This window comes from Schistocerca piceifrons, chromosome 8 (genome assembly GCF_021461385.2).
Source record: "Schistocerca piceifrons isolate TAMUIC-IGC-003096 chromosome 8, iqSchPice1.1, whole genome shotgun sequence".
NCBI lineage: Eukaryota > Metazoa > Arthropoda > Insecta > Orthoptera > Acrididae > Schistocerca > Schistocerca piceifrons.
In genome coordinates, this window is record NC_060145.1 from 394,013,132 (window position 1) to 394,030,204 (window position 17,073).

Consider the following 17,073-nt stretch of genomic DNA (forward strand, 5'->3'; position numbering starts at 1 on the left):
GTCTGCCATCATCACAACAATGTCTGGCGAACCTGTCCGACTTCGCGCGTACCGGCCAGTTACACACAGCTGTGATTCCTTCAGTGTTACACACTCATTCCAGACGACTGGCGGAACGATCAAACATCTCGCTGCTCAACTGGACGTCTCTTTTGGTAGTGTTGACACACTTGTCTGTCAGTTGCAGCGCTCAAGGGTGTGTCCGCTGGGTTTCACACCACCAAACAGAAAACCATGAAGAGCAAGAAGAACTGCTTGGGCGCTACGAGGCTGATAGTAGCAGTCTTTCGTTGAATATTGTCGCAGACGCAGAAACATGGGTTACCACTTGAAGCCGGAAACAAAACGGCAGCGGCAGCATACCTCCTCTCCTCCGAAGAAAAACGGCAAAGCCTCACCACTAACCAAAAGCCATAGCGACGGTCCTCTGGGACTCGGGAGGGTTATTCTGTTTGATGTCCTCCCTCATTGGGCAACGATTAACTCTGAAGTGTACTGTGCTACTCTCAGAAAATTTAAGAAACTACTTCAGCGTGTTCGTCGTAACAAAACTGCAAACAAATTTTTCCTTGCCCTTGACAGTGTGACCAAAGTCCGTGAACCCGAGGAGCAGTTCACAAAACTGTATTGGACCGTAATGAGAATTCACTCTGCAGCGGAGTGTGCGCTGATATGAAACTTCCTGGTATATTGAAACTGTGTGCCGGAACGAGACTCGAACTCGGGACCTTTACCTTGCCTTGCCCGCGAAAGGCAAAGATCTCGAGTTCGACTCTCGGTCCGGCACACAGTTTTAATATGCCAGGAAGTTTTGTATTGGACCGTTCTTCCTCATCCACGGATCTCGCACCTTCCGATTTCCATCTCCTTGGCTCAATGAAGGACGCACTCTGCGGGAAGATGTGCGTGGATGACGAGGAGGTTTCTGATACAGCAAGACGTCGGCTCCGACGTCGAACGTTAGAGTGGTACTATTCGGTCGTATAAGCCCTCCCAGAAAGGTGCCATAATGCCATTGCAATGAATGGAAATTATGTCGAAAAACAGTATTTGTAGCCAAAAGAGTGGGGAATAGTATGGTGCATTAGAACCCCGAGTAAAACCAACCTTCCGGCCGCTGTGGCAGAGCGGTTCTAGGCGCTTCAGTCAGGAACCGCGCGGCTGCTAAGGTCGCAGGTTCGAATCCTACCTCGGGCATGGATGAGTGTGATATCCTTAGGTTAGTTAGGTTTACGTAGTTCTAAGTCTAGGGGAATGATGATCTCAGATGTTAAGTTCCATAGTGATTAGAGCCACTTGAGCCATTTTTTTAACCAATCTGCTGACAGAAAAAAATTGTGTTTTGTTACTGATTGACCGCTCCTCGTACAGAAGTTTGTTCTGGCAGGATTGTCTTGGATCGTCAGGTTTGTGACTGGTCTCATGCGACCCTCCGCGAACTCCTCTCCTGTGCCAACCTTTTCATCTCAAACTACTCAGTGGTTTACTAAATGCCCCAGGATTCTGATGAGTGTTATTGTGAAGGAGCATAATGCCGCTTGAAAACTGTGTTGTCGTCCTAAGAACGAGGTGTCAAACCAAGGTTGGCTCCTCGCAACGAAACCACGGAAGAGAACAGTCGCTGCACCGACGAACGAGAAACGCCGGAGTAGCCACGCTTTATGAAGTTTCGTTACGCCACCGCAATCTATTGTCCACTTATGACTGAGCAGCGGAACGCTTGGTCCAGTTCGCAGTCACCGATCAAGACGACAGCATCGTCTCAGACAGACCACCAGTGTATTTAATGTCTTACGCACGACATTACCGTGAACATTATGTCAGTTCTAATTCACGTGAAGAGTCCTGTAACTTCGTATAAAGCGATACTTAATATTCATAGACAGTAGTAAATACTCAGAACATTCCTGTGGAAATGGGTTGTCTTAGGTAAATCTTCATACCTATATTGAAATAAAATGAACTGATATTTTATGCGTTATAGTTGCAGCCTATCTCCGTCCGGAGCAAACCAAAGAACCCTCCGTTGTACTGACGAGTGTATTTTCGTCCGGCACAACAATAAATATCCACGAAGATTGTTCCGAACGGCGTGGCGTAGGCAGTGTAGATTCTGACAGCACGCCAGTTCTCTTGCGGATTGTGAATGATGACACTGCATAGACTGGCGCTTTGCAATCTGGACTTTTAGGCAAACCAAGGTATTGTCACTAGTAACAATGTCGTGCAAAATTTGAGGAGGAGCAGAAGATTAGTATTTAACGTCCCGTCGATAACGGGGTCATTAGAAACGGAGCACAAGCTCGGATTGGGGAAGTATGGAGAAGGAAAGCGAATGTGTCCTTGCTAGGGAATCATCTTTGCATTTGCGTTAGGCGATTTTGGGATAATCACGGAAAACCTAAATCAGAATGGATGGACGCGGGTTTGAACCGTCGTTCTCCGGAGTGGGATTCGAGTGTCCTATAATCACTGTGTTATAGCCTCCGGTTGCAAAAACTTCTCTCCATCCTTACACCCAGTATTTATTTATTTAATTGCATGGCTAGGGCCCCCGTCGGGCAAGCCGTTCGCCGGGTGCCGGTCTTTCAATTGACGCCACTTCGGCGGCCTGCAGTCAATGAGGATGATAGGATGGTGATAAGGACAACACAACACACAGTCCCTGGGCGGAGAAAATTCCCCGACCCAACTGGGAATTGAACCCCGGCCCAGAGGATTGACAATCCGTCACGCTGACCATTCAGCTACCGGGGGCGGACCTTACACCCAGTGAGAAAGGTTTTGCAGCTCCTATTCGATGTTTTTTTTGTGTTTGCCTGTCGAGAGTTGAGAAGCTCACCAAGCACACAATTTTCTGTAGCCAAAATCGCCACTATCATTTGATAAAGAACTGATTGTGAAAATATTCGTTCATCCGTCATTAAACATGGCGCACCATTATCGAATGAAGTTTATTTCATTGCATTTTTCTGTAGCTTCGGTCATCCGTCTGTAAATTTCGATAGGGCCGACATTATCCATTCAGAAACGATTTTGCATTACCAACTTCCCACTTGACAGGATTCTTGATTTTTCAAACGTTTTAAACTCGCTGTTAGAGTCATAGTAGCGCCAACGCTTACGAAGGTCTATTACACGACGAAGGGGATGGAGGGCGAATTATGCGGTTCGTCAGGTCAAAACGGTATTTCAATTTAAAATGATCCTAGTAATAATTACCAGAAGCACTGAGTTAATATCGCACAGCCACCCTGCAGACGCGAAAGAGGAAACAACGTACAGAAGCTTATTGCTGCAGCACAAGATTTTGTGTTCAAAATTGTATCTAAAAACGTGCCCCTCTACAAGACATTGATATGGGAGTTTCAACAAATTTGGAATGAGCTATTATTAAGGAAGTAACTGGAAGTTTAGCCTTATGGATTATTTCTGTAAAGACGATCTTAATAGATACAGAAAAGAGAACTTCAATAAAAGTAAGCGATACATTCGTGTTGCAGTGGCATCTTCCAACAAGAAAGCGTTTTCTATGTTCATGTTATCTCTCATGTTCCGAGCTGGTTCTCAAAATTTACCTCTCTGCTTTATCGCCTTTATGTCCAGGCACAACCTCGTGTCAGGCACCAGTCGTTAAGCTTGTAGGAAGCGAGGCAATAAAAATGTTCCTTTCCTAACAAAAAATGAAACTGGTTTCGCCGTCGAGTTCTTCCCTTTTCTTTCCCCGTAAGTAACGATTAGCAGTATTCGAATATCTGCTCTTCTTTTAAATGTCTTCTACATATCAAAGAGAACTCGTTAACGACTTAACATGTTTCATGCACAAACGTAAGAAACAATAGTTTTTAGCTCTGAATATTGAGCAATTACGGGGACTGTATTTTATTTTTTCACAAACAAAAAAAAAAAAAATGAAAAGCTATGGTACACAGCAATCGCCTTACACACTTTTGCATCCGTTCGAGCCAAACCTGGAAACACTCTTTTCTCCCTCGTGTTGGTGCCTCCAAAGCACGGTTTTGGAAGGACGAAACAGGTTCTTGAGAGGATGAAAACCATTGCCCATGCAGATTTTGTTTGATGTAAGGGAACAAAAAAATGGTTCAAATGGCTCTAAGCACTTTGGGACTTAACATCTGACGTCATCAGTGCCCTAGACTTAGAACCACTTAAACCTAACTAACCTAAGGACATCACACACATTCATGCACGAGGCAAGATTCAAACCTGCGACCGTAGCAGCAGCGCGGTTCCAGATGCAAGGGAACAGAAGAAACCATTAAGCAATATATCAAGTGAAAGCGGGCAATGAAATATTAATTGGATGTTTTAATCAATGATTTGACATACTGTGTGTCAGTTGGCACTGTTATGCTGCAAGAGTGCTGTGATGTCATTTAGCCAATAGAGAGTGAAACACAGTTTCCATCCTAGTAGAAAAGAAGAATGGAAAAGAAACTTGAGGGTATGTTCGATGACGAATAATTGGGCTTTAGAAAAGGTAAAGGCGCCAGAGAGGCAGTTGTGACGTTGCGGTTCATAACGGAAGCAAGCCTGTAGGAAAATAAAGACAAGTTAATAGGACATGTCTACCTGGAAGAAGCGTTCGACAGTGTCAAATGGTGCAAGATGTTCGAAATTCTAAGAAAGACAGGGATAAGCTGTAGGTAAAGCAAGGTAACACACAATGTGTAAAATAACCAAAAGGGAACAACGGAAGTGGAAGACCAAGATCGAAGTGCTCGGATTAAAAAGTGCGTGAGACAAGGATGTAGTCTTCGCCCGTATTGTTCAACCTATACATCGAAGAAGCAATGAGTGAAACAAATGAAACGTTCAAGAGTCGAATTAAAATTCAGTGTGAAAGGAGATCAATGACAAAATTCGTTGATGACATCGCTATCCTCAGTGAAAGTAAAGAAGAATTACACGATCTGCCGAATATAAAGCACGATCTAATGAATACAGTAAATGGAATGAGAGTAAATCGAAGAACGACGAAAGTAATGAGAAGTAGCAGAAATGAAAACAGCGAGAAACTTAACATCAGGAGAGGTGATAGCGAAGTAAATGAAGTTACGGAATTCTGGTACCTAGGTAGCAAAATAACCCATGCTGGGCGCGGCAAGGAGGACATAAAAAGCAGAATAGCATTGACAAAATGGGCATTCATGGCCAAGAGAAGTCTACTAGTATGAAACACATGCCTAGACTCTAGGAAGAAGTTTCTGAGAATGTACGTTTGGAGCAAAGCATTGTATGGTAGTGAAATATGCACTGTGGAGAAACCAGAACAAAAGTGAATGGAAATATTTGGAATGTGGTGTTACAAGAGAATGTTGAAAATTAGTTTAGGAACGATGTGGTTCTCGACAGTATCGGCGAGCAGAGGAAAGTATGGAAAACACTGAAAAGAAGAAGGGACTGGATCGTCTGGCTTACTCTGTACTGGCGGGCCAACTGCCTGGTACTGACACGGCGGTCGCCTTCCTCTTAGTCTGGTGTACGTCCTTCGTCATTTCCTGCTTCCTGAAACGACCCTGTCCCAGACAAACGGTGAAACACTGACGCAAACACTGAATGCTGTTAGAATGAAATAAGAATTATATTAATACCGTCAGCTGCTCACGGGCGTTAATACATATCAACGGGGAGAGGTGAAAATATGTGCCCCGACCGGGACTCGAACCTGGGATCTCCTGCTTACATGGCAGACGCTCTATCGATCTGAGCCACCGAGGGCACAGAGGATAGTGCGAAAGAACAGACACCGTATTCATATAAGTATATAGTTCTGGCAATACCTGCCATGACCTCCTCCTCCTGTGCGAATTCACATATATTCGCCGAACTCTTACGGGACTTGGTAAGAATGTCTTCCACGAGTAATGAGTGTATTGGGACACTACGGATGTACTGTGTCGACATACAAGGTGAGAATGTGAGTCTCGCGGGAAGCGTGCGAGAGATAGCCCCTGCCATCGCACTATCCTCTGTGCCCTCTGTGGCTCAGATGGATAGAGCGTCTGCCATGTAAGCAGGAGACCCCGGGTTCGAATCCCGGTCGGGGCACACATTTTCACCTGTCCCCGTTGACATATATCAAGGCCCGTGAGCAGCCGACGGTATTAATATAATTCTAAACGGCTGCAGGTCATCAATGGTGTCTTTTCTTTCGGGCATGTCCGAAAGAACAGACACCATATCCATATTAGTATACTGAATGCTGTGGTTGTTGTAGACGGGGACAAGTCTTCTGATACAACCTTGCTGCCCGCCGTCCGTCGCCCTTTGCCTTTCCGTAAGTAAACGCCATGTCGGGGAGCGCTCTATTCGAATACGGAACCATAGTGTAAAACACTATATCACTTCCACTACAAGGTGAGTCAGCAAGAGAAGTGTATCGGACGCAACATTACCATTTACTATAGCAGGAGAGGGCGCTAGGGCATGACGCATGAAGAACAGTACCGCCATCTAGGAGGAAACCATGCATACCCTAACTGTGGCTGCATCGTACAGCGCATATTAGACCGCAGTCTCTGTAACGAGAGATCGTCTCTAGCATGGGAACCATGCATTTCCGGACGTAAGTTCATTAGACCTTTTATTCCGTATTCTCTCATCGATCAATTCCTAGCGTTTTTACACGGTGGGAAATATCATCCTGTATACATAATTAGTGTGTATTCTTTCGGACCTATCTGCAAGGACAGACACCATTTTGATCCAGGAACCATTATGAAAAAAATGTTCAAATGTGTGTGAATTCCTAAGGGACCAAACTGCTGAGGTCATCAGTTCCCAGACTTACAAACTACTTAAACTAACTTATGCTAAGAACCACACACACACACACACACACACACACACACACACACACACACACACTAGGGCGGCCCGAACCTCCGGCGCGAGGGGCCGCGCAATCCGTGAAATGGCGCCTCAAACAGCGCGGCGAGCCATTATGAATTAGGAACTACAGACACTGGCTGCGAGTGGCTATTAATTGAAATCAATAAGTAACAATAAGTAAGGCTGAAAGTTTGTGTCAAACCAGGATTCGAAGCGAGGTCTCTTGCTTACTAGGCAGATGCTCTGATCACTAAGCCATGCGGACATAGTGGTCATTGCAGTTGGGAGGGGGAGTGAAGAGGGGGAAGGGGAGGGGGAGGACGGTAGGGAGGGAGGACGGTAGGGAGGGAGAGGGGCGAGGGGGATAGGGATGGAGGGTATGGGGTGGTGGCAGGAAGGAAATCCGGTCACCCCTTCAAATTAACAACGCCAAATCCGATTGTAACCATGCCGACCCTGCGAAAACTGCGGAATACAGGAGCAAGCAAAAGAAGAAGACGTAGGCTGTCGTCGACACCATAACACAAACGGCTGCGTTTGGAGTAGTGGCGTGGCTGGGTGCCACGAACTGCTAATGAATGTCGACCTATACCTGAGTATTGCTCATCAGTGTGGGATCCGTACCAGATCGGGTTGACGGAGGAGATAGAGAAGATCCAAAGAAGAGCGGCGCGTTTCGTCACAGGGTTATTTGGTAAGCGTGATATCGTTACGGAGATGTTTAGCAAACTCAAGTGGCAGACTCTGCAAGAGAGGCGCTCTGCATCGCGGTGTAACTTGCTCGCCAGGTTTCGAGAGGGTGCGTTTCTGGATGAGGTATCGAATATATTGCTTCCCCCTACTTATACCTCCCGAGGAGATCCCGAATGTAAAATTAGAGAGATTAGAGCGCGCACGGAGGCTTTCAGACAGTCGTTCTTCCCGCGAACCATACGCGACTGGAACAGGAAAGGGAGGTAATGACAGTGGCACGTAAAGTGCCCTCCGCCACACACCGTTGGGTGGCTTGCGGAGTATAAATGTAGATGTAGATGAATTGTGTTCAGCGATGAATCGCGGTTCTGTAGTACCTCGGCTGATAATCGTCTGCGGGCTATGGCGGCGACCTGGAGGGAGTTCCCTTTCCCCAATGCGTTGGTAAGGCACGGCAGTGTTAATTCTTGCATGGTGGGATGATCCATCGGGTATGACTTCGTGTTAGAGCTAGTAGTGACGGAGGGAACGCTGATAGCAAAACGGTATTCACAATCATCCTGCGTTCTCTTCTGTTTCCTCCGTTGCGACAGTGTCTTGGTACTAGTTTTCAACAGCACAACGCTCGTCCACAAACGTCGCGTGTCTTTATGAACTGCCTCCGTGATGTTGAGGTAGTCATGTGTTCAGCAAGGTCCCACATCTGCCCAATGTGTGCAACCATCTCGGATATCAACTCCCACCCAGTTTCTGTGTTCAGGATATCAACGACCAGCTGCAACAGTTATGGACCGGCTTGGAGAGGATATAACGGCTTTGCCACACTTCCCAACCGAAGCAGTGCATTGATCAAGGCCAGGAGGGGTGGAGGAGGTTGCAGCGTTATTTTGGTAAGTGGTCTCATACTTGCGAGTTCTTGTAAATTTGACTAGATATTGTAACCACCGAAATAACATCACGTATTCCCTCAACCCATGAAGTTTCATTTCGTTTCCTTCTTCCCATCTGGATGCCTCATTACCTTCAGATTCAAAAATGGTTCAAATGGCTCTGAGCACTATGGGACTTAACATCTGTGGTCATCAGTCCCCTAGAACTTAGGACTACTTAAACCTAACTAACCTAAGGACATCACACATATCCATGTCCGAGGCAGGATTCGAACCTGCGACCGTAGCGGTTGCGCGGTTCCAGACTGTAGCGCCTAGAACCGCTCGACCACCACGGCCGGCACCTTCAGATTATACACACCTCTAAACCACTACGTTCATTTTAAAGTAGTCACAATAAGAACCTGTACTTACGGCATGGAGACAGCGTACGTGAAATTAATGTTTTAGCTTCACTAAGGACGAATATTACTTACACACATGACACTTGAAAGTAGAAACCTCAAAATTTCCTCATCAGAAATAATTCAAGGTGCGATACTAAGACACCTATGAAACGTGCGTACAAAAACCGCCGTGATTCAATAGAAACAAATGAAATTTCTACGGGGACGTGTTTTAACCTATGGCATTTCACATGAAAGTGTTGTCATTACTCTCTTTGCGACTCCAAAGAGAACTCGCACAGATTATTATGAATGATGTTTACATAATTGTAACCATATCTCAGTGTATGAAGAAAGAATATTAATTTGTTTCTTTATTTATTGAAAAGGAAAAACATTTATGGGAAATTAATGCAATTACGTATGTTATGGAGTTTTATAATTAACAAATTACTGAAAAATTTGGTTGAAAGAATATCTGCGATTTGACACGTTAATTTTTAATATTGTTTAATGAAGTTCGCGTGTTTTATTGTTGGCTGTATTATTGCAACCTGCTACTGACGGCAGCTTTGGTGATGCACTACTATATAAATGCTACAGTAAGAACGTTACCACAAGGCTGATTTACAATAATTTTATGACACCTGCTAGTTAATTAAAGCTTATTTCATCGCCACCACAAGACAGTTCTGAAATATGAGATTGTTTTCCCATATACTTGCGAAATGTGAGACATTATCTGCAAATATCATATTTTTTTAACATTTCTAAAATAGTTGTCAACGAAGTTATCTGTCCAAAGAAAAAATTACATAAATTCGAAAGTGCGTTCCCGTTCTCTGAGGGCTCTAGGTGATAAGCTGTTACTCGAGAACGCAACGATAGCCGTAATCGCGATCGTAAATAAATAAATACACCAATCGGAGAAATGTGTCCTTTCATAATTTGCTTTTTCTTCATTGTACTCAAATTTACTGCTATTATCAATAAAAAAAATATTGTAAATGAGTGCTACTGTCTTAAGATGAGCTTATAGTGATACACCGTTTTTATACTGAAGAAGCATCACGAAAACATAGCGCAGTTTACGTATGTCGGTTGGGATTCTAAGTACGAACTTTTGTGTTCAACAAACAAATCAAAACGTTACGATGCTAACGGTATCGATACTTTGTTGTGTCAGTGCTATCGAAACGTCGATTATATTTTAGATACCGTATCGATACCAATTACCGTATATGAATGTATGACGTGGGCATGTCACTGACTAATTCAGATTTCATTATCGATCTCAAAACATCGATAACAGACGTTAATCGATCCCAAAAATTAGTGTATCAGCATACGGATACATATAATACCATATTTATTAATCGCTAAATACAATAATAATCAATATCAGACGTCCCACTACTATTTGTGTATAGACGGTAAAAATAATATTTTCGACACAAATTTGCCCCACAGTCTACTGCGTTGTTGATGGACAGCATATCCTGCTTTTCGGAACAGTCTTTCAGTATCTGATGCCGTAGCTATACAGCTAAAATAATTAAATGCAATTTTTTGTAGTTTTGGATAGGTAGTAGCGCTGACATAATACCGTACTTCAAACGGGATCTTGTTCAAGATCAAGAAGGCCATCTTTCACATAATAACCGAGCTGTCATTGTAGCTCCGTTTCTATACCAATTTGAAAATAATACTTTTTTATGTTATTTTAAAGTGTTCACTCCACAAATCAGATTCCCTTTTTTGTTTTCCTGCAACGCAACCTGGATGTTATCCATTCTGACCAACAATCATTTTAACAGATGAAAACAAATCTTCGGTAATTTTGATAATTTTGATTGCATTCTAACATGTTAATATTCTTGAATCTAGGATCAAGCAACGTTGTTATGGCTTATGTACTAAGACGTTCAGTCGATAGTTATGGCTTTTTGTTAATGTTATGACGTTACTCTTAAGATTCTCTCCGAAAGTCTGTAACGGCTGCATGACATGTATTTTGATATTCAGTGTACTAGTTACAAGTTTTTTTCCATGCACGTTTCGCAAGTAGCCACTTCTACAGGCTGAGGCATATCAAACAGCAGCCATAGCTATAATACCTGCAGTCCACGCTTAGCGACAATGATAGCCTATGTTACAGCCTTTAATTTGTTAGTGGCTTTTGGATATCACTCATACAGCCTCAGAATTATTGACACGGAAATTAAGTCAAATTTTCATCAAATATAAAAATTTAAAAAACAAGCTATGTCTCTGACACAATTCCATAACATGACGACCATGTACAAATTTAATAAAATAAAAGTATATCCTATTTGAATAATAGCGTTTACGATCTTTCTGCGTAAGTAAAAATTATGTTCCAACTAAATATTATATACAAACAAGTTGTCAGACGCATTTTCTCTGGTGTTTCAGCAGGTATTTAAAATTTCGTTTCTGTATTGTGTAGCTGGGGCAGCCGAAACATAGTGTTTGTCACGTTTCTCATGCGACACCCAATGTTGTCGAAAGCGTCGGTTTGTTTCCCATCAGAAACAATATTCTTTTGAGAAGGAATAATATGCGCCTGTTCGCTTAGGTGCTGCCACATTACTCTAGTGCGCGATATTTGTTTTATCGATGTTTATTAATAGCGACAGCAAAACTCGAAGAATAAACAATACTGCAGCAGCGACAGGATTCTCCCCGGCCTGCGCTATTGCTACCGCCAAGCATGCAGCGCTACTGAGTCACTGATGGGTTGCTGTTTATTCTTCGTGTCTTAGTGTCCCTATTAATATATATCGATCAAACAAACATCGTACAAGACTAATCTGGGACCTCTATATCAATAGGAACATAAAATTCCAATTTAAAAATAATTTTGTTCGTAACAGGAAAGAAATCGGCGCTTTCTGTTGACAATAGGCGTCGTATGAAAGACGTGACAAACAGTAATTGTTTGGGCTGACTTCAGCGACAAAATGTGAAAATGGATGCCCAAAATCGACAGAAAATGCGCTGACGACTCTTGGAAGACACAACCAGTGTATTTTCTGATAATAGCCTGATCACATTTAGGTACCGCTTGAAACCGATAGCCATAAATAAAAATGATGTATGAAAAGAAGCTCTGATGGAATATGGTTGCAATGGATTTTACACTATAAACAAACAACATATGTAGTACCGACGTAGGTACAGTATCTCCCGATGCGCTCGATAGTTTCGTTGAGCCGCATGCAATCATTGCTGGAAATTCTGTAATCAATAAGAAGCTTTTATCCGGATTTCTACATCTACATCTACATTTATACTTCGCAAGCCACCCAACGGGGCGTGGTGGAGGTCACTTTACTTGCCACTGCATTACTTCCTTTTCCTGTTCCAGTCGCGTATGGTTCGCGGGAAGAACGACTGCCGGAAAGCCTCCGTGCGCGCTCCAATCTCTCTGATTTTACATTCGTGATCTCCTAGGGAGGTATAAGTAGGGGGAAGCAATATATATTCGATACCTCATCCAGAAACGCACCCTCTCGAAACCTGGACAGCAAGCTTCACCGCGATGCAGAGCGCCTCTCTTGCAGAGTCTGCCACTTGAGTTTGCTAAACATCTCCGTAACGCTATCACGCTTACCAAATAACCCTGTGACGAAACGCGCCGCTCTTCTTTGGATTTTCTGTATCTCCTCTGTCAACCCGATCTGGTACGGATCCCACACTGATGAGCAATACTCAAGGATAGGTCGAACGACTGTTTTGTAAGTCACCTCCTTTGTCGATGGACTACATTTTCTAAGGACTCTCCCAATGAATCTCAACCGGTCACCCGCCTTACCAACAATTAATTTTATCTGATCATTCCACTCAGGAGGGGGTAAGCGCTCTTGCCCCCCTCCTCCGTCAGCCCCTCCCCTGGGGACACCCATGTACATAGGGGTGCACTTGGCCAGATATCGTAGACGCAGTAGTCCCGGCGCGGAAGCTCTGAGTTCGCGCGGCGGGTTGCCCGCCCGCGAGGCGCCGCCGCCTCCCCGGCCTGCCATGGCGGCGGCCCGCTTCCTCCCCGCGCTGGCCGGCCCGGCCGGCGCCCCTCCGGCGCGCCGCCCACTCTCCGCCACGCGCCACGGATCAGTGGGAGGGGCTCGCGTGACGGCCTCATTACGGCCGGCCGCTGCGGGCCAGGTGCCACGCACGCGCCGCGCCAGCTGCCGGATTGTTCTTGCCTCCCCCTCGTGCCGCTGCTACACCCGCCTCTTCACCTCCTCCTCTTCCTTTCTTGCTCCCTCACCTCCGTTAGCTACTTTCCTCTTTATGTAGGTGTACACTTTGTCTGTACGGGGTGAGCCTGAAGTCTTGCCATGGCTACTAAAATTTACTTGCAAAAGTCCCCGCACACCCGATCAAACAAGATGCCAATCTTTACTAGGTTTGTCAAACATTTGACGGGTAGTGGTCGCTGATTGACGTGTTTGTCAAACAGACCGTGTCTGACGGCGGAAAGAAATTTTTAACTGACGGAAAATTTGACATGGTGGCGGACATTGTTTGTGTTAATGTTTCGCCGAATATGTTTAGCGAAGAAGGTTTTATCATTCCATTCGAAGGCCGTACATTCCAGAAACGGTATCCCAGTCAGGCCTTGACCATTGAAGGAATCATCCCAACTACACAAAGGTTGAAGACACCCGTTTGGTAGAACACACCGCGTCTTGCTACATGATGAACTCTGTAACTGCCTGCCTGCCGTAACTAGCCCGACAGGAATCGTCCACAAATCAGGCGCTTTTTTTAAGCTACCGATAGCCTCATAATCGCACGGGGAGAGATCAGGACTTCAGAGGGGGTATTCGAGTGTCCCTTGAGTTGGTGTAACTTCTGCATTACGACGCTACCATGAAACAGCAGCAGGCCTGTCGCAGTTATCCTGGATGTTTCGCCTGAGCTCTTTCAGTCCCAACAACAGGAAGAAAAATATAATTTTGAAATGTTTCGCGGAACAAACATTTACTGTCACAGTAAGCAAAGAATACAAGAAGAAACTGGTAAAAAGTAAAAACACAATTGTTTTATGGCAATGGCTTCACTTTCGATCTACATAGTTTTTAAACAGCCATCATTGCTTTTGATACCTGTCGCATTGACCTAGACACAGTCCCATATCTCGAAACTTCCATGAATTCCTGATGCAGAGAAGAAATTATATTTCTAAATAACACGCAATGATGATTGGCTTTTGGAGCGCTCAACTGCGCGGTTATCAGCGCCCGTACAAAGTCCCAATTTTTACACAGCCAAATTTTTGTACACAGTCCAGTCTAACCACTGTCACGAATTACGGTGATGACATCATGAGGACAACACAAACACCCAGTCGTCGGGCAGAGAAAATCCCCAACCCGGCCGGGAATCGAACCCGGGACCCCGAGAACCAGAGGCAGCTACGCTAGCCACTAGACCACGAGCTGCGGACAAATAACAAGCAAGAATGTGCCTTCAATTTAATGAATTTTGCTTCAAGACTGCATACTGCTCCAGTGGGTTTATTTCAAAACCCGTCATAAAAGCATTACCACACACTCAGAATTACGTTACAGTAACACTGGATATTCTTACTTTCACTATCAATGATATCCTTAATATGCCCAATATAAAAATGGAATAACACATTTGACAATTTCCTACAATAACATAGCACAATATCCACGCCGACTGTTCCTTCGACTGCTAAAATGCACTACATTCATAGAAGCGCCTCAGAGTACCATTAAATGACTGTCTTCCATTAGAATCGGTGGTTGCATAATAAGCATTGGTACTTCAAAAAACATTAATAAATCCGCGGTTTCAGGCAGAAACCACCGGTACTCAAAAGGTTAACTTGACGCCGTAATTTCTTAAGCGTTCCCCAATGATGGAGACACCAGGTTCCTTGCAATCAATAAGCAACGCGCCCCTGTGGTCTAAGAACAGTGCGAGCATTGCGAGAAGCACAGAACTTGGCACACCATTCCACAACGGTTGATTTTCGACAGACATGCCGTCCTGTACACACTCTTCATTTTTACTGGTGTTTGTCTTTTGGCAGCCAAGAACAGAATAACATCACGTTGGTCCCGTTTGAACGCATTTTGGTAATTACGTGGCCGTAGTTCACGTTTCTACATTTACCGCATGCTCGTCGGAAACACATGAAAGTGTCCTGCCTACATGTAGGTGCTTACATACTCGACCTACATTGCACGTATGCTGCAGCAACGCCCTCAAATGGAAACTTTTTGATTGCCCCTTATACAATTTGCCTTAGGGAATCGTGAGGTCTCACAGCTATGGAAGCTCCGATCAAAACCAAAATAGCACAGGCAATTAGCAAAATGGTAAAAGGGTCGTGTCTTTCCCTGCCACATACTACGCAGGAAGAGGTTCAAATGGCTCTAAGCACTATGGGACTTAACTTCTGAGGTCATCAGTCCCCTAGAACTTAGAACTACTTAAACCTAACTAAGGACATCACACACATCCATGCTAGACGCAGGATTCGAACCTGCGACCGTAGCAATCGCGCGGTTCCGGACTGAAGCACCTACAACCGCTCGGCCACAGCGACCGGCGCAGAAAGATGTTAAGGACATACAAGCGGGCGTGCAATAAGATAAAAATATCGCAACTCTCTGGCTCTTCCACGAACGATGTGTGCTACATGTTCCCACGTAGTGGTATTTCAATAAACTGTCATTAAACGACCAAGAGGAAGAAAATAAACTTTGTACATACTCGGGCCCTTTTTCAATGTATAGGGATGTAGCTGAAAACAAGTTACTAATAGTTTCACAAGCCATTTCTAAAAATTTGCTGTTATCACCAGGTGTAGCATTTCATGCAACAAGTTTCCATGTGCATATTTCTGTCTCGTTTTAAACAATTCTCTGGACTAGTAACTTGTCTTCTTCGTATTTGAGCACAGTGCCATACGCTAGAAACGCTTTATCTGTTGCCCTTCCCAGTAGTGTCAAAACACTGAGGACAAGAACAGCGTCTCTTTCAAAATTGAGGTTGGCCAGGAAGATCGAACCCAGTCGGTATTTGTCTTTGTGTGGAGTCAGAAGAGGACCAGTGAATCGTCGACATGGGTCCAGGCCGTCCGACACAGTACTATGATGTTGAAGTCTGTGCTCCGCTTAAACTAATGGGATTACCTGGAGCTCGGCCTGCTAATCAGTGATATAAAAGGAATCTCGTTAAGCACTGACATGTCTTGGTCACTTAGAACCCTCTTTAACTGACGAACAATGAAGCCCTTTCTGCGGAGCTCATAGTGCTAACCATTGCAGCGCGTACTTTTGATGAATCCGTTGATGATACGCATTATTTTATGTAGTCTGGGATCTAGTTTCCTTACACGACTACTATTCAACCGCACAGAGAAGTAGTATTCCGTGACAAGGTATACTACTCCTAGAGGAGAGCCTCTCACTGTGGAGGCATATGCTCGCCACATGCTGCCACACAATCTGACAGGTTACTGTTGAGTTTCATGCAACTGGCCTAATTAAATCACAGATTTTTTATGGATACAGTTCACATGTCTTCACGCGCGACACAATAGCTCAATCGTTCTTTTTCAGTGAGCGTACTATTACGGCATCAGTTTATCTCAATATATGGGAGCATTACGATGCACCTCAGTTACAGGAATATCTGTCATAGGTAGTGTTTCATCAAGATTGTGCACCACCACACGGGGCAGGACGGGGGGGGGGGGGGGGGCGGACGGTGGGCAGGGGGGAAATAGAAGCATAACGTGAAATACATAGGCCTTCTGACCACTCCGCACCAAAGTAATAACCTAATTGATGTCAAACGCTTATACAAGGGCACTACAAATGATTTATTCGTTTTCGAAGCTCTATTTTTTCCGAAGTATTGCATGTACAAATATGATGGACGCATGAGGAGGACCGTAAACTCACCGAGTTTTCTTTGCGTCCACCAGCTGGTGGTACTACTACAGTGTCTTGACAAGGCAAGAAAAGAGTTTGGTGTGTTGTTGTATGCGAGATGTTTATCTACTATAACAGTGCAGCGTGCAATCAGAAGAAATTGTGCAAAAGATGTAAACAGGGTGCTGTGGGTTTGTATCGTCAATTTAGGGACACTGATTGTCCCTAAAAATAGAAATTTAACTGTCGACCAAGTGTGAGAGATGCAACAAGACATACATTCAAGCCGTAGTCAACCTCATTTCGAAC

General features: G+C 44.4%; 1 protein-coding gene and 1 non-coding gene across 2 annotated transcripts in view; one reads left to right on the forward strand and one right to left on the reverse strand.

Annotated features, from left to right (window-relative positions):
• Positions 1-12,870, reverse strand: part of LOC124712375 (protein lin-28 homolog) — a 94,744-nt gene extending 81,874 nt beyond the window's left edge. Inside the window, exon 1 of the mRNA XM_047242671.1 lies at positions 12,750-12,870. Within this exon, the coding sequence (XP_047098627.1) occupies positions 12,750-12,870 (121 nt within the window). The remainder of the gene's footprint in view (positions 1-12,749) is intronic.
• Positions 5,998-6,072, forward strand: Trnat-ugu. The gene has a single exon. It is a non-coding gene; the product is annotated as a tRNA-Thr (tRNA).
• Positions 12,871-17,073: the final 4,203 nt, after the last annotated feature.